The following is a 26,803-nucleotide window of genomic DNA, read 5'->3' as shown; positions in this document are numbered from 1 at the left end:
TACAATGCTCAAAACAGAATATTGCAATCATTCCCACTTCAAAAATATAAATACGAATAAAAAAAGGAGTTGTACAATTATCAAATATAAACATTACAATGTTCAACTCAATAAACAAACAAAAATAATCGTCTCGCCTTTTCCGCATAAACAGGCCACGGATTCCCTTCCCGATTCTGGAAGTAGGGAGTCTAGAAGGAGGAGTATCTTGAACAACGGCATTCTCTAAATCCACCCCAAAAAAGTCATCTTGCACAGAAGACCGAGGTGGAGAATGGTGGACATCACTGAGACCAATATCTTCACCTGTACCACCAGTGTGGCTGACAGAATGACGACCTCGAACTGCAGATCTAAGTGGAGGTGGAGACATAAAATCTTCATCGGAATCATCTACCAAATGAGCATCCATCCTTGAAGATGACGACTCTCCACCAGCAGTTTTCTTCTTTCCACGTCGCTTCCCTTTTTGCCTCACAGGCATGTCAATGTCCAGCTCAGAGTGCTGGGAAGGACGGTAGTCCATCATCTGAGCCTCCCCAGATATCTGCAGACCATCTTCAACCATCCTCGAAATTGTGAACAAATCTGGTCCTGTCATGTCTTGCCCACTTAGAAAGTGGCGTATTTTTTGAAGCGTCTCCATCTACAATTTTCAAAGTTAATTACATTTCATCATATGAATTTAAATAATTAATAGTTGTTTCAATTTACCGCGTAGCTATGAGAGGATGCCGTTTCATGGAAGCCCTCTTGAGCATGCACGCCAGGTTTAGTTAAGTACCCCACAGTTATCCGGCGAAACCAATCCATATATTCATCAGTTGCAATAGGCTCATTTGAGTACTCCAGATCAGTCCACACCATGTTGTGCCTATTGTCCCAATTCTGTATATGATTGGCGTGGTACTCAACCCAATTTCGGCCAGATTTGCCACGACGATCCTGTTTCACAAAATCAGAACCGTGGAACCGGTTGACAAGCGGGATATACGGTTGGACAATCCCAAATTGTTGCAACACTCGTTGTGGCAAGTGTGGCTCAACCATATTCCAACAAATAAGGGTTGTGATCGACGTCCATATAGGACGACCGTCAACACAAACGTCCGACAAGTTTCACATGGCATAAGGCCTCTAAATAAACTATATATGAAACAAATTTAGTCAAAACAAATTCAATCAAAATAGCAAACAAAAAACAAATTAGGTTACATAACTTACTTGGTTGGCGTGCATTCTGGAGAACTGATCTCTGAAATTTTCAATGCAATGCCCAGGTGCTTTTACATATGACGCCGGACCACTCCATCTAAAAAAATTAAATTACAAGCGAATAACACGGAAATTAATGAAAATTATGCTTAAAAAATTAATTAGTGAACAACTTACGCTACTGCACATAGTGCGTAGTCTATATGCATGGGATTTAGCATCTTCGGTCTTATATTTGGGATTCTCTCCCAAGCCCACAGCTATAACAAAATACACGCTCCCCCGACATCGCTCCTCCTAGCAAGAGCAACTTCACATAAATTGTGGTACAAGCAAGCAAGAGTCGCACCACCCCAGCTATAGCTAGTACATCGTTCTACATCCATGAAAAATTGCAAGTAGAAGAATGGAATTTTATTTCCGGAGGCGTTCGGTATCATCAGACCACCAAGTAACAACAGACAATAAACACGAGCATGTTGAACATATATGTACTGATCATGCTCATCACTCAACTCAATCCTCAGTTGATTTGATAAGCTTGTCTGCTTCCAAACCATTTCTTTCAGCTCAACTGTATCTGGTACAAATCCAAGAAAATCCAAAGACAGTTGCATCCAATAGCTGACATCTTTAGTGGGGATGTAACCCGTCACAGCATCCCCGTCAACTTTGAGGCCCCATAAGACCTCCACGTCTTCCAAAGTCACTGTCGCTTCACCGACTGGAAAGTGAAACGTGTGAGTCTCTGGCCTCCAGCGTTCAATCATCGCGGTAATAAGATGGTGGTCAATGTCCTTCGGTTGACCATACCTCAATACGCCGCTGAACCCCATCTCGTCTACTACTGCCAATACACAGGGGTGTCTGGGAACATCCCAAATTATTCCTTCATATCTTTCGCAGTGGACGTCTTCTGTTTCAACTCCCGTCCTTATATTATTAGAGATGTGTTGTCTCTGAAGATACAAGACGGAAGGGTCCTCAGGACCACATAAGAGTCTTCGACGAGAACTTGAAGATGATGCCATAGTTCACCTACACAACATTCACAATTCATATTAAACAATACACAAACCTAAATAATTTCAATAATTGGATACTGTTTAAGCCAATATCACAAAATGGAACACCAATATCAAATAATGCACAATACAAAAATGCACAAATTCACCTACACAACATTACACAAATTCACCTACACAACATTACACAAAATTATAACACATTTCACCTACACAACATTAACAATTCAAACTAAACAATATACATCAACCTAAACAATTTCAATAATTTGTCATTATTGAACCCAATATCAAATAATGTAATACCTAAACCCAAATAATGCAACACCACTTTAAAACCCACATAAACCAAATCAAGTTGCCCAATTTTTAAGCTAGAACAACACTAGGGTTTAGGTTTTTAATCAAATTTATACCCTAACTAAACACCAATATTTCAACTATTAATCAACAATAATGTCATTCAAACAAGCCAATATGCTAAATAATAACGCAACACAATATTTCAACTCAATTTACAACACATTACAAACCCTAAATAACTATCAAACAATTACTCTAATAATGCAAAAGATAAGCATACTAACCGAAAAGTATACGAAAATGGGAAAGAATAGCACCGATTGATGGAGGGAGGGCGAAATCACAGAGAAGAGGGCGAAATCGCGACGAAGAGGGCGCTGCTTGGATAAAATCGCGATGTGTGTGGTGTGAGTTTCGCGATTTGGGGAAGGAGAGGCTGATATGATTCTGTCTAAACACGCCAGCCGTGTTGGCGTTTTTAATCTAAACACGCCACCGTTGTTGGCGTCTCTTCTTTAAACACGCCAATCTTGTCGGCATTTCTAATTATAAATTGCCAACGGGATAGACGAGTATGTATTATATTTTAGGTTTATTTTATCCAAAATTGGCTAAACACGCCAACACAAGTGGCGTTTATTATTTAAACACGCCAACCAAGTGGGTGTGTTACACTTTAAACTGGATTTGTATTAAATTAGACGAAATTGTAAAACGCCAACCGTGCTGGCTTTTTACTTAATAACACGCCAACGAGGGTGGCGTTTTCCCCATATATGGAAGAAATAATAAAATTGGTACATTTTCGTTATTCTAGTCGTAGACTCCCCCACGGGTCCAATTTTCTCGTTTACAGCGCCACGGCGACGACGCCGTTTTGTACAATTACTTAAACCTATCTGCATAAAGTGAAAAATGTCCTAAATCAGAGTAATTACTTTAATTTGAAAATCAGAGCATGTGAATATTATTTTTGTTTTATTATTTATTTCGTTGAAAAACAAATTTTGATTTAGTTTTTCTTCTCTATCGCCAAAGACATAAATAAAAAAATAATTTAGACTTTAAGTTGTAAAATGGAATATAATCAAACTAAAAAATACTACATGTCATACTAAAAATGAATTGTTTTAGTTAAAATCCATGCCCCGGCCTGGTATTGCACTGATGCAAAATTGGCACTAGATCACTGGTGAAAGAAATGGATAATTAAGGTTTATAGATGGGATGGATATAAAATAACACTAATGATGGATATAAAATAACACCAATACTAACACATTTGAATTTGCAACAACCATTATAATTGATAGTAGGAGTTGTCAAAAGGAGATACAAAACGGCTTAGTTGGCCAAATACCAAGTACCAACTACTTGGTTATTGCTACTACATTTAATAGGTGGTATTTATCTAGACATAATTAATTAGTGAGAGTTCCTAAGAGTTGTAATATCCCTATAAAAGGAATGTTCTGTATCAAACATTACACAACAAAAAATAATTAAAAACAATTCTCTTCTCTTCAAACTCCAGCCACCATGAATCTTCTTCTACTCATCGCCTCTCTCGATGACCATCTTTAAGATGGTATCAGAGCAGGTTGAGAGAGTGTGGGACTCAAAAAAATTTCATCACCGTCCCTAGAATACCTTTCCCCGACCTTTATTTTAACCTGCAAAATCAAAAAGAAGCCATGTCAGAATCTGACACAGAAACCACAAATACGAGCCAACCAATTATGAATTTTCCGGGAGAGTTTGCAGCCCAGTTCGCCGAGTTTCTGAGGAAAATCAATACACCACCAAGGAATCAAGATCAACCACCACCTCCTCCCTCAAACCAGCCAGAATCATTGGGAGAGGTTCATGTCCAAAGTAAACTCAATGGGGACAACTATCCCCTGTGGAAAACACTAATGGAACGAGCCATGGGAGGAAAGGGTCTACTGTCTCACATAAATGGAGTAACAGACCCTCCTCCAGCCACACATCCCAATTATCCAAAATGGCAACAGAGAGACCACTGTTGTTTCAACTGGATAATTAACAACATTGAAGCCAGCCTCATCAACGAAGTGTCACAATACGCGACGGCCCGAGACCTGTGGGAGGGTTTGGCCATCACGTATGAAAGTGGAGCCGATCCATTTCCAGTCTCAGACCTGCACAGACAGACATACAACATGAAGCAAGGAAACATGAGCCTTGAAAGCCTGTGGAATAAGTTTCAAAGTCTCTAGATCTCTATAGACGAGATGGATCTGAACCCTATGGATACCCCATCAACAATAGAGAAATACAACAAGATCATACAGAGACATAGGCTATAACAGTTTCTATAGGCTCTAGATGACAAATACGATGCCATAAAAAAAGAGATCTTAAACAAAGATCCAATACCCACAGTGAGGAATGCATATGGGATGGTAAGGCGTGAATCTGCCAATGAACGAGTTCTCAAACCCACAGGCGATTCACAAGAGACAGGAATCGGCGTCGGACTAGCAGCAATCAACCGGAGCAAACCACTGTCGCCGCCCACTGTGGGGGGAAGAAACATACCGCCGAAACGTGCTTCCATCTCCATGGATTTCCCGATTGGTGGGAAGACATGAAGAAATCACAACAGAACCGAAATCATAATGGTGGAGGCAGAGCGACGGCGGCGGGTAGCGGTTGGCAACCGAGCTACCAACATCGTCAACACGGCGGGCAGCATAAGTAAGCCAACTCAAACGGGGAACAATCATCCGATGAGCAGCGACGGAGACAATGAAAAAAAGGGAACCGCATCCGTCGCAGTCGCTAGGGTGTGGTCAGAAGGTAACCTCATCATCACCGGCGGTACCACATCATCACCGATCGGAGAAGAATCGAAAAAGGAACCGGCAGATCCTAGGGTTGGAGAAGGAGTGGAGGCGGTGAATTTTAGGGTTTTGGGGGGCATATATATCCCCAAGTTCCCTAAATTCAAAACCCTCCGGCTCTCTAACTGCCTTCTCGTTCCAACTTTCTCAAATAAACTGTTGTCCGTCAGTCATGTGACAAAAGAGTTAAACTGCAAATTACTGATGCAACCTCGTTTTTGTATATTACAGGATACCAAGACGGGGACGATAGTTGGGCGTGGCACTGAACGAAGTGGACTGTACTATGTGGACGAGATAGGTCAACAAAGTACGGCATTACTGACTCATGGATCAACTACTAGGAAGACTTGGCTTTTTCATCGTCGGTTAGGACACCCTTCTATAGGATATATGAAAATGATGTTTCCTAAGATAGCTTCTAGCATGCAATTGTGAAACTTGTCACCTAGCCAAAAGTCACCGTCACTCTTTTAAGCTAAATAATACTCGTGTGTCTACCCCGTTTTCCTTAATTCATTCGGATGTGTAGGGTCCTGCCCCAATCCATGGGGGGGTCAGGGCCTCCAATATTTTCTCTTGTTTATTGATGACTTTTCCTGTATGACTTGGGTATATTTCTTAAAACATAAATCTGAGGTTTTCGACAAATTCACCCAGTTTTACAGTATGGTCCAAACTCAGTATAAACAAAATATCCAGGTCCTTGACAATGGGGGAGAATATATAAATGTCAACATGAAAACTTTCTTTGTGGAAAAAACGCCTTATCCACCAAACTTCTTGTGCCTATACGCCTGAACAGAATGGGGTAGCGGAATGAAAAAATAGGTATATCCTCGAAATCACCAGAACTCTCCTCATCGAATCCAAAATACCCACACTTTTTTTGCCATAAGCTATAGCCACATCTGTGTATCTTATGAACCGTCTCCCAACAGGTATCCTCAATTTTAAAACTCCCATTGATACATTTATCAACATGAAGCCATACAAAAACCAACCCATCTCACTCTTGAACCCAAAGTCTTTGGTTGCATGGTTTTCGTCCACATTCTCAAACATGACCGTACCAAATTCTCTCCTTGTGCCGTTAAATGTGTTTTCCTTGGGTATGGGGTTAATCAGAAAGGGTACCGGTGTTACGACCCTATGACTAAGCACATGTACACAACCATGAACTGTGACTTTGAAGAAACCGAATACTACTACAACCAATCTAGCGGTCAAGGGGAGAATCAACCGCATAATCCAAATAGTGATCCACTAAATTGGCTGTATATCCCAACAGAATCAACCACCCATCAACCCGAATCTGTCCAAGGGGGAGACGAGTCAAGGGAAGAACCCAATCCTATCACAGAAGCAACAGAAGAAGAAAGTCATACCAACGAGCTATCATAATCCACTAGTCAGACCATGGAGTTCGAGGACATCGCCCAACCATCAACCTCGTCTGCAAATCCTGAGGTAAACGATTCTGAAACCAACACAGTTCCATTGGAAATCACTAACATTGACAGGATAAGCCGGGTAGAAGATACCAGGAGTAGAAACGGCAAGTAACAAGCAGTATGAACTACCATACAGAAGTATAAGGGGAATTCATCCCAAAAGATACTCTCCGGACTGGAAAGGGAGAAAAACAAAATATTCAGTAGCAAACATCGCCCAAGGACACCTCACAGAAATGGTCCGAGCATTCGAGGTAGCCCTATGTGAAGAAGAAGAAGAAGAAGAAGAAGAAGAAGAAGAAGAAGAAGAAGAAGAAATCCCCCAGTCTTTCCAAGAAGCAGTCAAGCACAAACATTGGAGGGAAGCCATGAAGAAGGAGGTTGATGCTCTGATCAAGAATGGAACATGGGAAAAGTGTACTCTTCCATAAGGAAAAAAAACTAGTCGGATGTAGGTGGGTTTTCACCATCAAAAGACGTGCAGATGGATCAATCGAGAGATACAATGCGCGATTGGTGGCTAAAGGATACACTCAAGTATATGGGATTGACTATGATGAAACTTTCACTCAAGTATATGGGATTGACTATGATGAAACTTTCTTCCCAGTTGCCAAGCTTGACACCATCTGAGCATTATTGTCAGTTGCAGCTTGTAAGGATTGGTCACTACATTAGTTTGATGTGACTAATGCCTTCCTCCATGGAGAATTAGAAAAGGACAAGGAAGTGTATATGACAGTTCCACCAGGATTTGATGGCGAGTTTGGTTCTGGACAGGTGTGCAGACTGAAGAAAACTTTATACGGCTTAAAACAATCCCCGAGGATATGATTTGGAAGGTTTTGCCAAGCAATGATCAAGCATGGATTCAAACAGAGTCTTTCTGATCATACACTCTTCACAAAAAGAAGAGGGGATAAGATAACATGCCTTATCATCTATGTTGACGATATGATTATCACAGGAGATGATACAGAAGAAATCAATAACCTCAAGACCAATCTGTTCAAAGAATTTGACATGAAAGATCTCGACCCTCTGAAGTAGTTCTTGGGAATAGAAGTATTGAGATCAAGGCATGGAATATTTTTAAGACAGAGAAAATATGTTCTCAATCTACTAGCAGAAACCGGCCTTTTAGACTGCAAGCCGGCCGACACACTAATGATACCAAACCATGGGCTTAAAATTGTTGAAGGAGCTGGTAGGAAAATTGCTTTATCTCTCACATACCAGACCAGACATTGCTTATGCAGTTGGAGTTGTTAGTCAGTTCATGCACCAACCCCAAGAAGAACATATGAATGCAGCCTTACGAATTGTAAGGTACCTCAAGGGCACATCAAACTTTGGAATATTCTTAAAAAGAGGGAAGGATCTTGAAGTAGATGGTTATACAAATGCTGATTGGGCAAGTAATCTGGTCGATAGAAAATCAACCGGCGGATACTTCACATTTATTGGAGGCAACCTGGTCACTTGAAGAAGTAAGAAGCAAAAAGTCGTTGCCTTATCTAGTGCTGAAGCAGAGTTCTGAGGAATTAAAAGTGAGCTCATGGAGATTATGTGGCTAAGAAGATTGCTTACTGAGATCGGTTTTTCCCCGAACCGTAAAAGTAGGCTATTCTGCGACAATAAAGCAGCAATCAGCATATCAGAAAATCCAGTACAACACGACAGAACCAAACATGTCGAGGTCGATCGTCACTTCATTAAAGAAAAACTGGAAGGAGAAATTATAGAGTTTCCTTTTGTTCCATCGGAAGAACAATTGGCTGATATCTTAACCAAGGCAGTAAATCCAAAGAGTTTTAGAGAAATATTGACCAAGTTGAAAATCGGAGATACCGTCGCTCAACTTGAGGGGGTGTCAAAAGGAGATGCACAACGGCTAGTTGGCCAAATACCAAGTACCAACTACTTGGTTATTGCTACTACATTTAATAGGTGGTATTTATCTAGACATAATTAATTAGTGAGAGTTCCTAAGAGTTGTAATATCCCTATAAAAGGAATGTTCTGTATCAAACATTACACAACAAAAAATAATTAAAAACAATTCTCTTCTCTTCAAACTCCAGCCACCATGAATCTTCTTCTACTCATCGCCTCTCTCGATTACCATCTTTAATAGGAGTGTGAAATTTTTCATTAGCTTGTTAAATGATGATGTGTTAATCCATTCGACCACCAATAATTTGCTAACACACAGTTTGGCTGTTATGTTGTTCTCAAAACATAGAAATTTGTCATTAGCTTGTTAAATGATGATGTGTTAATCCATTCGACCACCAATAATTTGCTAACACACAGTTTGGCTGTTATGTTGTTCTCAAAACATAGATTTCTTCCGGCGAATTCGGTTTCGCGGTTGGGTTAGAGAAGCCCTTACAGAAGCATCTTCAATTTTCTCACAATCAGGCATTAGACCTTCATACATACCATACAATGATGCAACACACACTCTTGTCTTACAACTAAAAATTGTTTACTATCTTCAGTTTTGAAACAAGATCGAGTATCTTGAAGACTAGAATCTGATGAAATGTGAAAATGAAGTAATAACATGGCGATTTGGTGTTATGATCTGCGAGCATAGCCTAATACCATTACTAGGTCCTCTGCTGATGAACCGATTTTGGCAGACACTTTCTCGGTGGTGGTTGTTTGAAGCCATAGATCCACTACATTATTCAGTGTCAATGTTGGGATCACTGCTTGTCCCATGCATTTATTTCTATCTGTAAGATACCACATCAACACTGTTATTGTAACACGTACAAACAACATATCACCTCGTCATTTCTCTTTAAAAGAACGAGATTATGATGATGATGATGAGGAGGAGGAGTTTATCTCATCTTCACTTGTAAGATCTAGCTTCAGCTTCAAGTACTTGCGGATGGAAGAAACCAGCATGCCCCCCTCCCTGTTATTAATGCAATTAGAAAGATTACATACTGCGAAATCATTAACTCGTGCTAACTATAATGGAAGGTTATCAACAAAATAAATTATCAAGAAGATCAGCAAAGACTAAAAATGAGTAAATAGCAAGATCAAAATTGCTGAGAAACGATTACAGATGACTCCATCACAGACTAGCCAAATTCAAATTTCTGCTATTTCTCTGGCTGAAAAGCGTAGTCAGGAAAGACTCATGAAACATGGCATATGATTTTAGGCTAATTTTGTATACAAGAAACTGCTGCAAGTTTGACATCTTGTTAAGTTCAAACTGATTTTCTGTTACTAGATAGCTACTGAGATATTCATGGCATCAGATGTTTGGAGTGGTTAAACACCAGCCAACAAAGAAAATGATAAACATGTTCTATACTACGAAAAACTTAACCAATTATCCAATGGATATGAATCTAATGATTTGGTTTGACCAAAGTACACCCATGTCCAAATGATCTTAATTAAGAGGCCAGTTTCATAAATATATATCAATAAATATGCACATTTCTTTCCATTTTTAAGGGAACTATCTCTTCATACAATATTGATAGCTGAAGGTTTACTCTGACCAAGTTAAGTTACAAAGGCTAATTTGCAATCATTCCAGTTGAGCAATAGAAGAAAATTTTAAGATAAAAGTAATTTGTCCAAGCTTACTTTATTCTAAAGTAACTTGCAGCTATCTGAGGCAAGGGCAGTGCATCACCTTCCCTGGGGTAATACATTAAGAAAACAGTTTAGCAAATGACTACACAGAGACATCCATTTTCTATATATCATGATCTTTGTAGGAAATACTTACTGCCCATCTGCGACCAATGAAAACCAAATTGGATGATTCTTGCGGTCAAATTTAGCACCAGCAGCATCTAACACTGCCTGGGGAGGGACTCTGAATTCTCCAAAATCCTGCGTTTTATTTTGACGAACTTTGCGAAGCTTTTTGGGCCTTTCTGAATCTGGAGGGGTATAGTTGTTTAAATTCTTGACATCTTGAAGTTTTGATTTCTGCCGGTTTTCTTTACTTCTGCTTTTATTTGGCCCCTCATTGTCATGGGAATTTGGAGCTTCTGATTTAGAAACAACACCCTGCATGCTAAACTTTGAAGACTTGGTCCTATTCGCTGCCTCCACCAAACAATTCAGTGGTTTCCAATCAACCTTCCCTTCCAAAGTCTCAAATCCATTCTCTCTTCCCTTATCTGGACTAGCGTGGTTGGACGGATCACTAGCAATAGAACTCAGCAAAAGACATGCTAATCAGCATGGATTGGTTTTTGCAAATGCAAAGGGGACGTGTTCATAACACATAGCTTCAGAATCATATGTCATACCTTCCTCGTATTCTGAGTAGATCTATTTAGCGTCTCAGGTGAGCTAGAGCTTTCATGGTGATAATCCATGGTGTTATCATCTTTTTTAATCGATTTCTCTATTATGAAACTGGAACCTCTTGACGCTTTCCTGGTTATGGATTTTGATCGTCGTCCAGTCATTCCACTCTGAGTTGAAACTCTAGGCGTGCTAACTACCAATGATGAGAGAGATCTTTCCTTTCTCTTGACCGGTGATGTAACAGGAGATACAACTTCAGGAGCTCTGACTTTCATCCTCTTATAAGGGAATATTTTCGCCCTCACATCTTGCAAATTATGGTCCAGCCTAATAAACAGAACACAAGATACAATATGGGAGTGGAGAGAGAGAGAGAGGTAGTTATGTTTCCATAACATGGTTATGAGATGCAAGTGCAGAAAAAAAAAACTTGAGCTCACTGATATAGATCACAAATAAACTGGTCTAGTTTCACATTCACAGGGGTATCTCCAACATGATCATACCAAAGTTGTGCTCTTTCCACATTATGTAAAAGGTATTTTCACTGAACACTTGTTTGTCGGAACCAAGTCAAGTTTCATGAGCATTTCAATCTTTTTCCGTTAGAAATCCTACATCTCCATGAGTTCCATGTAGAGTGAAGTTAAGCGATAATCATGCCTTGCAGTGTGATCCAATTATCACCAGATAAGCACATAGCCAGTGTAAAACTGCATAAAGCTAGACTTTCATGGTTCTGTCCATGAATCTAGCTAGAAATTTCCTCCTCGGTGTACAAAATAGAGTAGTAGTAATCATGAGTTTATATACATTTGTAAGCCTTTCCGGATGTTATCTAAGCCACTGTTTATCATAATAGGAGATATGGAAAGAACTTATAGAAATTATATTATAGATTTATGTCTAGTCTGTGACAAATACACAGATGAGAAAACTGAATGAATACAGGAGACGAAAGATTCTAACCTCAATTTTTCCAATGGAACACATCCCAAATCAATGTTGCATACTGGACAACATTCCAGTTCCTCATCTGAGAGCTTCTTGTTTATACATTTCCTGCAAACTATAGACATAGAAAAGAAATCCACATATTATAGACATTAGACAACAAATAAAAATGATGCAAAGTGGATACAGTTCAGAAAGTTTATCATGGCTTATCAACTCTGAATGCAAGATCACAAACCTATTCGTTCGAGGTTAAATTTTCAAACACATGATAACAAAAGCTCATCAGAATAAACCACAATATCATTCACAAACAATCTTTTAACTAGTATGATACCCTGAAACAAGGAACAACTTGTCAAAGATGAGATACTAGTAAATCAAGGAACCCAAGCTTTTAGAAAATGTTGGCAGTGAATATGACATGGAAGCAGGTATGAAGTCTTTGCTGAAATTTCCTAAAACTTTCCATGCAGTTCTCAAGATTTATAATGGAGACACTCGTAATTCTCCAACTTATAACGACCTAAGTTATGTAAAGACAGAGTGTTTAGAGATTAAACCATTTTTGAAGTCAACATATGAAATTTGGCATGCACGCGTGCCTTGAGTCAACTAATCAATATTGTGCCAAGCATCCTCACACAAAATTCCAAAATAGTGATCATATCACTGTATCAGGAAGGCCAGCAACCCTAAGTGGCCTGGACACATAAAACAAATTGACCAAATCCCCATCTGCCTGCAAATCAATCACATACATTGACGATGAACAAATCACATAAATAGAGAAACCAAGTAACAAAAATCCATGAAGACGCCCAAATAACAAGATCACTCACAAGCAATCTGCACAACCGAACCGAATACCAGATCGCAAAGTAAAAGCAAACAAGTAAAAAATCGAATAACCACCCAACAACCACGAGAAAATAAAATTTAAAACAAATCATGATGTCGAATAGAATCAGTTAGGGCGAGCAATTAATTACATGTGTGGAGGCACTCGATAATAGTGGTGGCCTCGCGGAAGAGCTTGTGGCAGAGCGGGCATGTCATGCATGGCGCCAGACCCTCCCGCCGCAGTTTCACCACCTGATGCGACATCGTATCCTCCAAATCACGCCTAAATCGAAACCAACGGCCGCGAGCGAGGCCACGTCTCCTATGCGGTGCATGCCATCAACGCCGCATGTGTGATCGGATTTACGTCCGTTAAAAAATCAGCTCAATTCCGCCTGCATTAAGCAAACAAAAAACCAAAGATCACCATCGGAAAAGAGCAATTTCAACCAGGACCGTGAGGGTAAGAGAAGCACAAAACCATAAGTGAGGTAAAGAGCAAAAATGCGAAAGGGACTACCGTAATGTAAAACCTTCAAATCTGATCCCAAAATCGACAAAGAGATGGTTTGGGGAAAATAGAGCACTCAGCGCTCGCGCTTGATGGTGGCGCCTCCGTCTCCTGGATGATCTGTGCGTGGAGAGAGAGAGCGTGGAGAGCAATTTTTAAAAACACATAATTAAAATCTTAAAACAATATTAAAAATACATAATTTAATTTCTTCTACGCACTCTACTGGTTGCCAAAGTTTGCCCAAATATGCTCCATTAGATCATCTTGGAGTTGAGCGTAGGCGGTAGAATCATGTGTCCTTGCCCGAATAGACAACCGATCTTGCATAGACGGATGCACTCCACTGTGAGGCAGACTACTTGCGGTAGAGCTTCCCGGGGTTTCAGGGTCGAACCAATTTCCCGCCTCATGTCCTTCCTCGGCGACAATCATGTTGTGCAAGATTATGCACGTATACATGATGTCGATCATATTCTCCATAAACCACGAATGAGCCGGGGCTTTGATAATATTAAAGCGAGCTTGGAGAACCCCGAACGCTCTCTTCACATCCTTGCGAGCAGTCTCTTGCTTCTGCGCAAAAAGAGCCTGTTTTTCGTTCACCGGCCTGTTGAACGTCTTCACGAAGATTGGCCACTTCGGATAGATGCTGTCGGCAAGATAGTACCACATTTTATACTGCCGGTTGTTGGCGATGAAGTTGATGGCCGGCGCTTTACCATTCAAAAGTTCGGTGAAGAGGTCGGATTGGTTGAGCACGTTGACGTCGTTGTTCGATCCGGGGACCCCGAAATACGCATGCTAAATCCATAGCCGGTAGTTGGCAACGGCCTTGAGTATAACGGTGGGGTGGGTGCCTTTGTGGCCGCTCGTGTATGACCCCCTCCACGCCACATGGCAATTCTTCCATCGCCAATGCATGCAATCGACACTGCCAAGCATCCCGGGGAATCCGTGCACTTTTTCGTGAAGTCGGAGTAGAAACTAACAATCTGTCGTGCTTGGCTTCCGGAGAAATTCGTCGGTCAAGGCTGCCCAGATGCCTTTGCAGAAGTTTATCAAACACATTCTCCCAGTGCTTTCCCCAATGTGCAGGAATTCGTTGAACACATCCGTCGTTTGTCCAGTAGCAAGCTGACGGATTGCTGCAGTACATTTATGCAGTGTTGTGTGACTGAGACGACCAACGGCATCGAACCCTTCTTGGAAGAACTCTTCCCGGGCTGCCAATGTATTTGCGATGTGCATAAATAGTCGTTTCCGCATGCGGAAACGACGATGGAAGTAGGTCTCTCCCCATACCGGGTTGTCACAAAAGTAGTCGCTTACCAACCTTGCGGCGGCTTCCTCCCGGTTACGATGGATGTAAGTCCGGGATCGCCTTTGGGGCGCCGCGGCTTCCTCCTCCTCCCGGCATCGATCTTCTGCTAGCGATTCTTCCATTATTCGACGCATTTGCTCAAATGGATTCATGAATGGATTAAATTTGGGAGAAGAATAATGTTTTTAAATGAAGAATGTAGAGTGTTTGAGAGTTTTTGAGAGAGAATAGAGAGTTTTTTTTTTGGATTAATTTGTGGGAATGATTTGATATTTATAGAAGTGATTGAGGGCTTAAAAAAATTATAAAAAAAATAAAAAAATTGTAAAAAACGGTTATAAATGGCTAGTATAATTTTGGGATTTTTTTTTATTTTTTGATTTTTTTTGATTTTTTTTACAAAAACAATAAAAAAATACATTTTCAACGGAAATAAACTACGGTCGACGCCCACTCGCGGGCCGGCGAGTGGGCGTCACGGACGAACCGCAACTCGCCACGTCGCCAACGTGCGTGGCGAGACAGCTCGCCTAGTGTCTCTCCGAGACGAGTTACGGGACGGGATGGGGACGGGCTGGGGATGAGACGGAGCCCGCAATGCTGTCTCGCTGCCGTCTCGTCTCTCCGAGACGAGATAGGGACCGCAACGAGACGCGTTGCGGATGCCCTTGGCATGAAGGCAATTCTGTTTTTTCAATTACTTTTTTCCCACAGATTTATCAAAAAAAAATCAGTGGAATTATCTGCGGGAAGATGAACACACAGTAAATTGAAATTATTTTCAATATACTGTGGAATTATATAGTAGTAGGAATTTGGTGTACCTCATAAATCTTCTTCATCTTATTTTAATGTGTTATTTTAATAGTAAATCACTACTTTAAAATGAAAATTAAATCTGTGTGTGACTGATATCTCTATATAACTCACAATTTACGGTATCACTTGCTGTCTCTTTCATTTTTAATTAATTACCTCTTCAATTTTTTTTTAACAAATACTTCATTATTAATAAAATTAAATTTTCTTATCTGTTTTTAATAAACCATTTGTTAGTAAGATTCCTTGCATGCGTTGAGCACACTCAAATTTCTTTTGCTTTTTAATAAAGAATATTATGTGCTTGTCGCTTATAAAAATGGTGTACACTACTTTTTAAATAGGTGGGTCCTTATAAAAGATTCCGGGTCCAAATCTTTAAACCTATTTTAAAGAAATGGGAGAATATTTTTTAAATTAAATCAGCTCATATCATATCCATGTGCTTTGAATAAATTAAATATCTGACTCTCGAGATACTATATAATTTTGTTTAAATAAAAATTAATTAAGAATTCAAACTATAGCAATAAAAAATTGAAAAAGTTGGACTTATTATTTTAATTTTAAGCGAAGCTAATATTATACTCCTATATGGTGTTTTTCAATTAAAACCACCACGATAACAATGACGTTTTAGTACATGCAAAAATATTTGAACTTTATAGTTTGGGTGGGTTTATAAAATTATCCTAAATTAAATTATCATCCATATAAATTATCTTAATAAATGTGATTAATAGTTTATTCTACACGTTTGGTAGTATAGTCATTTTATTTATTTTTGTTGTTTGATAGGGTTTCCAAAACATAATAGTAAGATTTATTAATTAATATAACTATATATGAAATCTATTATATTTATTAAATAAAAAATTACATAATTTAGAAAATTATATGAAATCAACAATCTTAGAGGATCTGATTCTAATTTGGCTACAGATGAACTTGATAGATGAACTACAGATGCCAGTCAGGATGTTCAAGCCAAAGAATTTGACTAATGCTTATTCCTTGGCTAAACTCCAAGAGCTCATGGTGAAGGCCTTGGGGGTCGATCAAGGGTGATACATAGTGGGGGATCATCATCCGGAGGTCATTACTCGCATAATAAATTGTTGGTAGTAACTGCAACAAGTTATAAACAGTCTAGGTCAGTAGGGGGCTGGAATAATGCAGACAATAGAGAGGAAAATCGTCTGGGAGTCAGGGCCAGCACCAACCTATCTCCGAAGGAACTGGATGAGAAAAAGGCTAAGAAGGAATGTTTCTGGTGTACAGAAAACTTCACTCCAACACATTAGTGTACTAAGAGGAAATCATTTGTGATACACATGATAGAGCATGAAATGAAGGAAGGGGAATTGGAACAACAGGATGAGAAGGGTGATGAGGAAGACCATGGTGTTGATCTATTACTTTCTCTACATGCAGTATGGGGAAGAGATAGGCCTCAGATCATGAGAGTGAGGGAGGGGTGTATGTCAGAGGAAAACCTTGCGAATATTGCTTGATACAGGAAGCACGCATAATTTCTTAAGTGCAAAAGCGGCAGAAAAGATCAAATGTGAGATGGTGCAGGTTGCTCCTAGAGCTGTGAATATGGATAATGGGCAAGTGCTGCAATGTATCCACAACTGCAATGGCCTAGAATGGGAGATGCAGGGGTATTCATTCAGTACTGAAGTTTATATCATTCCATTAGAATCATATGATTTAATTCTGGTGGTAAATGGATGTCTACCTTGGGGGAGATTAGATGGAATTTTGATAAATTGAGTATAATATTTGTGTTGAAAAGAATGGATGTGGCCTTGCAAGGGGAAACTTAGCCAGCAAAAAGTGAGCAGCTACATACCTTGCACATTCTAAATCAGCAAGACACAGATGCAATTGATAGCAAAATAAGCTTGATGATGCCTACTATTGAGGAGTTTTCTGGCGGCTGTTGAGAGTTGAAACTGGAAGAAAGTTGGGAAGAATTAGACCATATTTTAACTAAGTTTAAGGATCAATTTGAAGAACCAAAAGGATTACCACCACTAAGGGAACAAGATCATAGGACCACACTCAGAGAGGGGACTGATGCAGTGAACATTCGACCCTACTTGTATGCTGCTAAGCAGAAGGATCTCACAAAAATCATGATCAAAGAAATGCTACACTCAGGAGTGGTCAGGCATAGCAACAGCCACTTTGCCAGCTCTATTGTGTTAGTAAAGAAGAAGGATTCCACTTGGAGACTATGTGTTGATTACAGATCACTTAATGCAATGGTTTTCTAAGATCGACTTGCGTTCTGGGTACTGGCAAGTAAGGATGGAAACCGAATATATTCCCAAGACAGCCTTCAAAACACATGAGGGTCATTATGAGTTTCTAGTAATGCCCTTTGGATTGACTAATGCATCGGCCACATTTTAAAATCTCATGAACACAGTGTTTAGAGACTACTTAAGGAAGTTTGTTTTTGTCTCCTTTGATGACATATTGGTTTATAGCAGCTGTAAAGAGGAGCATGAGAAGCATATATCTTTAGTATTGAATGTCATGCGACAGCACAACCTAGTTGCAAAGCGATCAAAGTGCTCATTTGGCTGTACTAAACTAGAATATCTGGTCCATGTGATATCCAAGGAAGGTGTAGCCACAGATGAAGGGAAGGTAGAGGCAGTAAAGAATTGGCCACAGCAAAAAACTATTAAATATGTCAGAAGTTTTTTTGGGCTCACAGGGTATTATAGGAGATTTGTTCGAAATTATGGTGTTATAGCACGACCCCTAGTGAATATTATTAAAGGTGAAGGGTTCAAATGGTCAGAATAAGCTTAGTTGGCTTTTGATCAGTTGAAGATGGCCATGGTGACTGCACGAGGTCTTTCTTCTTTTGTGCTAAGAGAGTAATGGAATTCCAATTTAATGAAGGAGAATAGATTCATTCTAATTGAGGGAGTGACGCATAATGATTGTGCGTCGTTCTTAATGAAACGCATAACCATTATGCGTCGTTAAGTAATGACGCATAAGGATTATGCGTCGCTTAACGACGCATAAGGGTTGTGCGTCGCTCATGAACGACGCACATTGGTTATGCGTCGTTAAGGCGGCTTTTATCTGCCTCCAGTCACACGCAGATCACAGAACGCACCTTCATACACTTTCAATTCCTCTATCTCGGCGATTTCCGGCGTTTTCTGGCAATTTCCGGCGATTTCTCCATAAGATCCGGTAATTTGTTCATCAATTTAGCTACATTCATCATTATTCATGTTTATTGTGCTTTCATTTGTTAGTTTTACCCAATTTATACAAATTAGGGCTTGTAGGAAAATGTCCATAATTGTCGTTGGTTTATATGTTTTTGATGCAGAAATCATGCAAGTATTTGTGAGTTTGTATTGGGGTGGTAGAGTAGTTCAACTACCACATATGGGTATTGGTTATGACCCACCTCGTGCGAGGAGCTCCATTATATTAAATTCATGTGTTTCCTATTATGAGTTGGTAGCAATGATTTGTGATGCGATGGGAATAGATATGAACCAACACACAATTGAATTATTATGGAGACAATGTATAGTCTATGGTTCCGGTATGAGTTATACATGTTCTGTGATTCGCAATGATGATAGTGTAATGTTTATGTTCAACAATGCTCAAAATTCAAGTGGGTGTATTGAATTATTTGTTGAGTATTCACCTGTGAGGAGTGAAGAAATCCCACCAGTTGTTGATTATGGTATTGGAGCATCTGCGAGGTTTGAACAAATGAGTTTTGAGTGTGGTATTGGATCATCTGCGAGGGTGGACCAAATGAATGAGCAGAGAGATGTTGTAGATGTTGTAGATGTTGTAGATGTTGCTGATGTTGGTGTTGGATTGAATGATGAGGTAGATGATGCAGATGATCTTGATGAGCCAAGGCCACTATCCGAGACAGAGCCAGACCCCGATCTCAGTGATGGTGATGGTGCTGATGATGTCGGTGCTAGTTCTGATGATGAGATAGTACCATGTAAACCTGTTATGCAAGGTGAACAACCACTTCCGGAATACAATCCTAATGGGTTTAGATTCTTTCGTGAATTACCAAGTCGTCCTTCTGGAGTATCGGATGATGTGGGAGGTAATGAACACAGCCTTTTGTATTGGAATGAGAATGAGCCGCATCGGATTGTGTTGGGAACAAAATTTGATTCCAAGCTACACGTGAAAACTGCTATAACTATGTGGAGTTTATGGAATGAAAAACAGTTTAAGGTTGTCGAGAGCAAATTAAGAAGGTGGCATGCTGTATGCAAATTTCCAGCAGGAACGACAGTCACAGGGGCAGGCATCATCAGCACCACCGATGCTGAAAAGGCGAGGGAATGTAAGTGGGAGGTTTCAGTTACACAAAGGTCGCATGACGATATGTGGGAAGTTAGGAAGTGGAAGAATCGACATACCTGTATAGGCCATCGTGCTAATAGAGATCATGCTAACTTTTCAGCCCCAATGATAGCTCTGTTGATTCGACATCATGTGCGACAATGTGCCGATTTCAAGGTCTTCTCAATAATAGCTGATATTCAAGACAGATTTGGTGTGTTAATCAGTTATAAGAAGGCGTGGTATGCAAAGAGAAAGGCTATAGAGTTTGTATACGGTGGATGGGAGGAGTCGTTTAGGCAGTTGCCAAGCTACATGTTTGAACTCCAGTCACAGAATATGGGCACAATTGTTGAGTGGAAGCATAACGATCTGTTGAGTCAGAGGCGTACAATGGTGTTCAACTATGTTTTCTGGGCATTTGGGCCTGCAATACATGCGTTCCAGAAGGCCGCACCGGTGTTAACAGTGGACGGGACTCACCTTCGAGGAAGATTTAAAGGTAAGTTGCTTGTTGCTTGTGGTTTTGATGCTAACAAGACATGCTTGCCTATTGCATATGCTGTGGTGGATGAAGAAACCAATGACAGTTGGTCGTGGTTTTTGGATCATGTCAGAACTCATGTAGTGAAATACGAGAGGGAGGTGTGCATTATATCAGATAGGCATAAAGGACTCTTGAATGCAATGGAGTCTGAAATCATGACTAGGGCCCCGCAGATACACCACAAATTTTGTTTGCTTCATGTGAGGGCAAATGTGTTGAAGAAGCACAAGGGCCCCAATGTGAAGGCCATTATATGGAAGTTGGGGGTCAGTTCTCAGGAACGTAAATTTGCCAGAAGACGTCGAGCACTATATGATGTCAACAGTGGTGCGGTTCGAATGCTGAATAGGATTACAAAAGAATGTTGGTCACTGTGCTACGATGGTGGACTTAGGTGGGGGGTGGCCACCACAAACATGTCGGAGTGCTACAATAACGTCTTGAGGGGTGTGAGAGAGTTGCCGATTAGAGCGTTGGTTGATTTGACATTTTGGAGGACGGTAAAATGGTGGGCGGAGAAGAAGACAACAATAGAACACACCGAAGGTGAATTAACCCCATGGGCGAGGGACAGACTTGCTAAGAATGACTCAAAGGGGCGAAAACATTACATCACTGTCATTGACCGAGATCTAGGGAAGTACCATGTCCGAACTCGAGGAAGAATCGTACAAGGAGTGTCAAAGGGCAACAATGTTCAAATAGTCAGGTATTTGGAATCGAGTTGCAGTTGTGGTAAGTGGCAGATGTGGAGAATCCCTTGTTCGCATGCTTGTGCGGTTGCTAGAGACAGAGGTCATGTTATGATTGACCTGATAGATGAGAAGTACTACCTAGGTACATGGAGATCACAGTACTATAGTGAAGTTTCATTTGATGCACCAAGACATGAAGAGTATTGGGTTGCACCTTCATGGAAATTGTGCATCACCCCTCAGCAGTTGATTCCTAGAACGCGTGGCCGAGTTAGAAGAAGGAGGATACTTAATCAAATGGATGTCCAGGAGGAGGATGAACCGAGAGCTCCCCGTCGTTGCAGAAATTGCGGGATAGAGGGGCATGACCGAAGAAATTGCTCAGCCGGTGCCGTTCAGTAAAGTCATGGTAGCCATTTGCATCTGAACTTGTGTATTTGAGATGTTATGTATGTATCAACATTTGTGAGATGTTGTCGACATTTATGATGTGTTTTATTATGTCTAGACTAAAAATTTTGTAACATTATGTGTTTCAAAAAGCCACACACAACCCGGAAAAAATGTTCAAAAATGTGAATTCAGTGTAGAAACGAAATTCACTTGGTGACGCATAAGCATTATGCGTCACCAATAAACGACGCATAACACTTATGCGTTACCAAGTAACGACGCATAAGAGTTATGCGTCACCAAATAGAGACGCATAATAGTTATGCGTCACAAAAGCAATTTCGTTCAGCACTGTTTAGTCCAGAAACTTCGCCCGGTCGGGCGATTTACGTGCCTAAAATGCCCGATCGGGCGATTTTATGATTCAAAATTTGTTATTTGTTTCATAATACGGTTTATATTTGGTATTCGTTTATATTTGTAACCGAATTTTATATCAAAATCATAATACTGATTTATCAAAATCATAATACTTCGCTCGGTCATATGTTGATATTCGTTTATATTTGTTTATCAAAATCATAATACTGTTCATTCAACCATAGCAAAATAATATTTGTTGATCCTATTTTTCATCACATAAAAAATAATCAACCACAACCTGTTTCAATAGACACAAATACTGACATATGCCCGAAATCTATCTAGATGGAGGCGTGAACTTTGTCGGAGCCTTCCCTTTGTTCTTCCTTGTTGAGAAGCCCCTGAATACATTCTGCATAGCCCGGCCAATCGTACTTGATGATCGTGAGGATCCCGCGGTCGGTGGTCGGAATATTACTTCGTCATGTTCCTCCCCGCCCTCTTCTTCCGGACCCTCTTCTTCCTGACCCTCTTCTTCCCCTCCCTCTTCTTCCGGACCCTCTTCTTCCTGACCCTCTTCTTCCCCCACACGATCCATAAATTGATAATTCTGAAAGTACGTGTCACGTCCTTGTTGAGATGCATCCCAATCAGACACACCTCCAAAGAATGAATCACATGACGCGCGTGCTCCCCATTGCGAGGGCTCAATGCTTGCACCACTCAACTGAGACCATCCTGGGGGATCGTACTCCGGACTCAAGGGCTCTGGTACCGCATACTCAGGTTGCGGTTGCTGCTGCTGCGCCAACCTATGCTGTCGTGTAATCCCGTGCCCACCCGTCCGGACACCCGGCAGTCCATGACGAAGAGAAGTTGGTGGGCGTGGCGGCACGACCACATTTTGCCGTTGAGAAGATGGATACTCCATCGCATCAGCATGGTTCATCGCACGAAGTGCCGAAGCAGTCATTTCTCGAATCTGCCGTAACTGAGGGTCTGTGTCATGTGCAGAGGTCAAATGCCATATCCCCTGAAGGGTCTCAACCTAGATTACAAAAATACAAATGACATCATACCACTTGGAGCAATACAAACTTTAAACTAAACTAAAGACGTTTTTATATACAAAAACATCACATACCGCCAATAAATTAGAAGAGGCTGCCTCGTTCATCCCGTCAGTTGACTGTGTCCCAGGTTGAACTAGGTACGACACGGTGATCCTATTGTACCACGCCATATAACCCGGATTAATGCGACCACCTAGTGTCGCCGTTGCGTGGTCAAAAGTTGCTTGGAACCTGTCGTGGCGCAAGTCCCATTCATCAATGAAGAACTTATGTACCTTAGCCCAATCAGCGCCCTTCCTCCCACGGCGATGACTTTTACTCAAATGGCCGGAGCTATGTAGCATCCTATCACAGTACTGAGGAATACGCTGGTAGCGGTTAAATTGTCGACAAACGCGTCCAGCCTCGTGTGCCTCGACAAATGACCAGCACACCAAATAAGTATCGCACAAGTAGGATGCAGTCGAATCAATGCAGTACTCAGGGAGGATACAGTCTGCATAGGGTGTCCACAGAAACTACAAACAAATAAAATAAAAAACACAATTAATTTCATACTATAGTAAGTAAATTCATTAATTAAGACAACACAAATAAATTTCACCTGGCCAGGACGGATCAGTGATAACTGATCACGATAATGAGCTACTGAATGTCGGGGCGCATTTCCAATTTCAGTAACTCCGTGCCACCTATACATAATATTAATGTCAAAAGTTATCAACAAAACACATAATTATGTGAGTTAATTTAAACAAAAACATTACTTGGCTCCGCACGGGGTATACGGCGTGTGCATAGGCGATATCAAGAAGGCTGGCCTCAATGTAGGCATTCTTTCCCAGGCCCACAGCTGCAAGAGAACCATAGGTCCACCGACATCTCTTCTCTGTCTGCCTACAGAAGCCTCGCACAAATAATGATACAGGTATGCTAACGCAGCACTACCCCAACTGATATTAGCCACATCTTCCGGATCGTCTAAGGCATTTAACCACATAAAGGGGACCTTGCACCCTGTGGTGTCCGGTAAAATAAGCCCCCCTAACAGGATCAGAGCATGTATGCGTGCTCTTTGAATGTATGCATACACAGGCAGCCCATCACCCAACGGCATCGTCGCTTGGTGGATCAGAGACGTCATCAACAAACCACCGTGCTTCGTTTCGGTTTCTGAGTCAGGTATCCATCCCAACAAATCTCTACACTTGCTGGACCAATCTTCAAATCCAACAGGGTAGTCACGGCCAGTGAAAGCACGACCGTCTGCTCTCAAACCCCACAGGCTTTGCACATCCTGTAAGGTAACAGTAACTTCCCCAACTGGAAGGTGGAAACAGTGTGTCTCAGGCCTCCAGCGCTCGATCAAGGCAGTTATTAGCTCATTGTCCATCCTCATCGGTCTTCCACATTCAACCACGCCTCTGAACCCCCATACACCTAGCCAATACATCACATTTTCATGTATAGGCAATGCCCACACCTTACTCTCCGTCCTACGACTTCTCAACACATTTGTTGTGCCATTCGCCAACAACGAGCTTGAAATGTGTTCGCTCTGATGAAACAGTAGTGATGGATCCTCAGGTCCATAGCATAACTGTTGTTCGGAACTTGCAGATGCCATCTACTTCAAAACATTCACCCATGCTTCAAATTTTTTTCATAACAACTCAACAATCAACAAGCTAACTAAATTGCAACTTAGGGGCACAATATATGCATAAAATCGCCCACCAAAAGGGGCACAATTACAAAAACTTAATCAATTGCTGCTACCCATTCAATTATATGCATATGAAATACCCAAATTACGGAAAATCGACCAACAAATCCAACAATTTCATCATAAACGCTAATTTTGCTAAATTAAATCCAGATGAAATACACAAATTACGGAAAGTCGTCCAAAAATTCCATCAATTTCATCATAACCCATAATTTCATCATAATCGCTACTTATATGCAACAAAACAACACAAAAATACCAAAAATCCATCAATTTAATCAAAAACCCTACTTTTACTAAATAACGGAAAACCTGCCCAAATTAAACATTAAAGGATGTATTTAGCCAAATTGAAGAACAATTACCGGAAAATGGTTGCAAAATGGTGGTAATTCGCCGGATTTTGCTCGGATTCGTCGGAAATCGCCTGCCTCGCCTGCTTCGCCTCTTTCGTCGCGTTTCTGCCTGATTCTGCCTTCTGCCCGTTTTAAAACTCAACTAACGACGCATAAGTATTATGCGTCGCTAACTAAAGACGCATAAGAGTTATGCGTCGCTATTAAACGACGCATAAGTATTATGCGTCTCTAATAAACGACGCATAAGTGTTATGCGTCTCTAATAAACGACGCACAATGGTTATGCGTCATTAACTAACGACGCACAATGATTATGCGTCGTTTAATAGCGACGCATAAGGATTATGCGTCTTTTTGTTAGTGACGCATAAGAGTTATGCGTCACTCCCTGAAGCGGAATACGACTAATGCTCTTCATTAAAATGGAATTCCATTAAAATCCTTTACCAAAAAAAGAATTGATCCGTGACTGCACCCGTTTTAGCTCTTCCTGACTTTTCCAAAGACTTTGTAGTGGAGACTGATGCTTCTGGGGTTAGTATTGGAGTTGTCTTGATGCAGGAAGGTCATCCCATAGCTTGGATTGTAAAATTGCAAAATTTGATGCACTTTGATTATGAAATAAGATACAAGAAGAGAATTGATAATTCTGTGGCATATGCTCTATCCAGAGTTCCTGAGCCTATGATATATGCTCTTACTTCCTACATCATTCCATTGGAGCTCATCACTAAGATCAAAGCATCCTGGCCGAGTGATTCTCAGGTACAGAAACTGATAAGTGATCAACAAAATGATTCTGCCTCTCATTCGAAGTTCAGTTGGAATAATGGAGAGCTACGGAAGAAGGGAAGGCTAGTGGTGGGGAATGATTTACAGCTGAAAGCCCATATACTATCTCTGTTCCACAACTCTGCCACAACCGGTTACTCTGGGTCCTTGGAAACTAAAACGGATTTCTGCAGTTCTATATTGGCCTAAACTCAGGAAGGATGTTAAGGAGTTTGTGCGATTCTGTGTCACTTTCCAACGGTACAATCCAGGGAATGCACCACCCTCCGGCTTACTGCAACCACTGCCACTGCCTGCAGCAATATTTACGGATCTTACTATGGATTTCATTGAAGGTCTACCATCTTCAAGAGGCAAAAACACTATATTTGTTGTGGTTGATAGGTTGAGAAAATATGCTCATTTTAAGGCATTGGCACATCCTTTTACAGCCAAAGATGTTGCTGAAGTTTTTCTCAATTCTGTCTTCAAACTCCATGGAATGCCGGCTAAGATAGTAAGTGATAAAGGAGCTATCTTTGTGGGGACATTCTGGAAGGAATTCCTTGGTTTACTTGGTGTGGAGTTATTGTATTCTACGGCCTATCACCCAAAGACGGATGGCCAGTCTGAGGTTGTCAATAGATGCCTGCAATGCTACTTGCGGTGCTCAGTAGGTGAAAAACCCCATTCTTGGGCTCAATGGTTGGGGCTTGCGGAATCTTGGTACAATACATCTTACCATTCTAGTATTAAAATGACCCCTTTCGAAGCTCTTTATGGTTATACTCCTCGCTGCACATTCCATACTTGCCTGGTGATTCCAATGTAGAGACCGTGGATATTACTCTTCGGGATAGAGAGGCGATGATTGCTATCTTGAAA

At 40.8% G+C, this 26,803-nt stretch overlaps 1 protein-coding gene, 1 long non-coding RNA gene and 1 pseudogene across 2 annotated transcripts; 1 reads left to right on the top strand and 2 right to left on the bottom strand.

The window, feature by feature from the left end:
• Positions 1 to 9,255: 9,255 nt before the first annotated feature.
• On the bottom strand, positions 9,256 to 13,610 carry LOC121760101 (annotated as a pseudogene).
• Positions 13,611 to 19,914: 6,304 nt separating this feature from the next.
• Positions 19,915 to 20,299, bottom strand: LOC121762013. Its single transcript, XR_006042146.1, has 3 exons — positions 20,265 to 20,299; positions 20,066 to 20,181; positions 19,915 to 19,971 (listed from the first exon to the last, which is right to left on the bottom strand). It is a non-coding gene; the product is annotated as an uncharacterized LOC121762013 (long non-coding RNA).
• Positions 20,300 to 20,951: 652 nt separating this feature from the next.
• LOC121760435 lies at positions 20,952 to 21,632 on the top strand. Its single transcript, XM_042156103.1, has one exon. The coding sequence runs from the start codon at positions 20,952 to 20,954 to the stop codon at positions 21,630 to 21,632; it is 681 nt and encodes a 226-aa protein (XP_042012037.1).
• The last annotated feature ends 5,171 nt before the right edge of the window (positions 21,633 to 26,803 follow it).

Source organism: Salvia splendens, chromosome 13, assembly GCF_004379255.2.
Source record: "Salvia splendens isolate huo1 chromosome 13, SspV2, whole genome shotgun sequence".
NCBI classification, from domain to species: domain Eukaryota; kingdom Viridiplantae; phylum Streptophyta; class Magnoliopsida; order Lamiales; family Lamiaceae; genus Salvia; species Salvia splendens.
Note: the sequence above shows the minus strand (reverse complement) of the source record. Positions and strands in the feature narration are given on the sequence as shown.

Excerpts from the sequence above, each read along its gene's own strand:
- LOC121760435 (XM_042156103.1), top strand. The coding sequence starts at position 20,952 with ATGTCGGAGTGCTACAATAACGTCTTGAGGGGTGTGAGAGAGTTGCCG.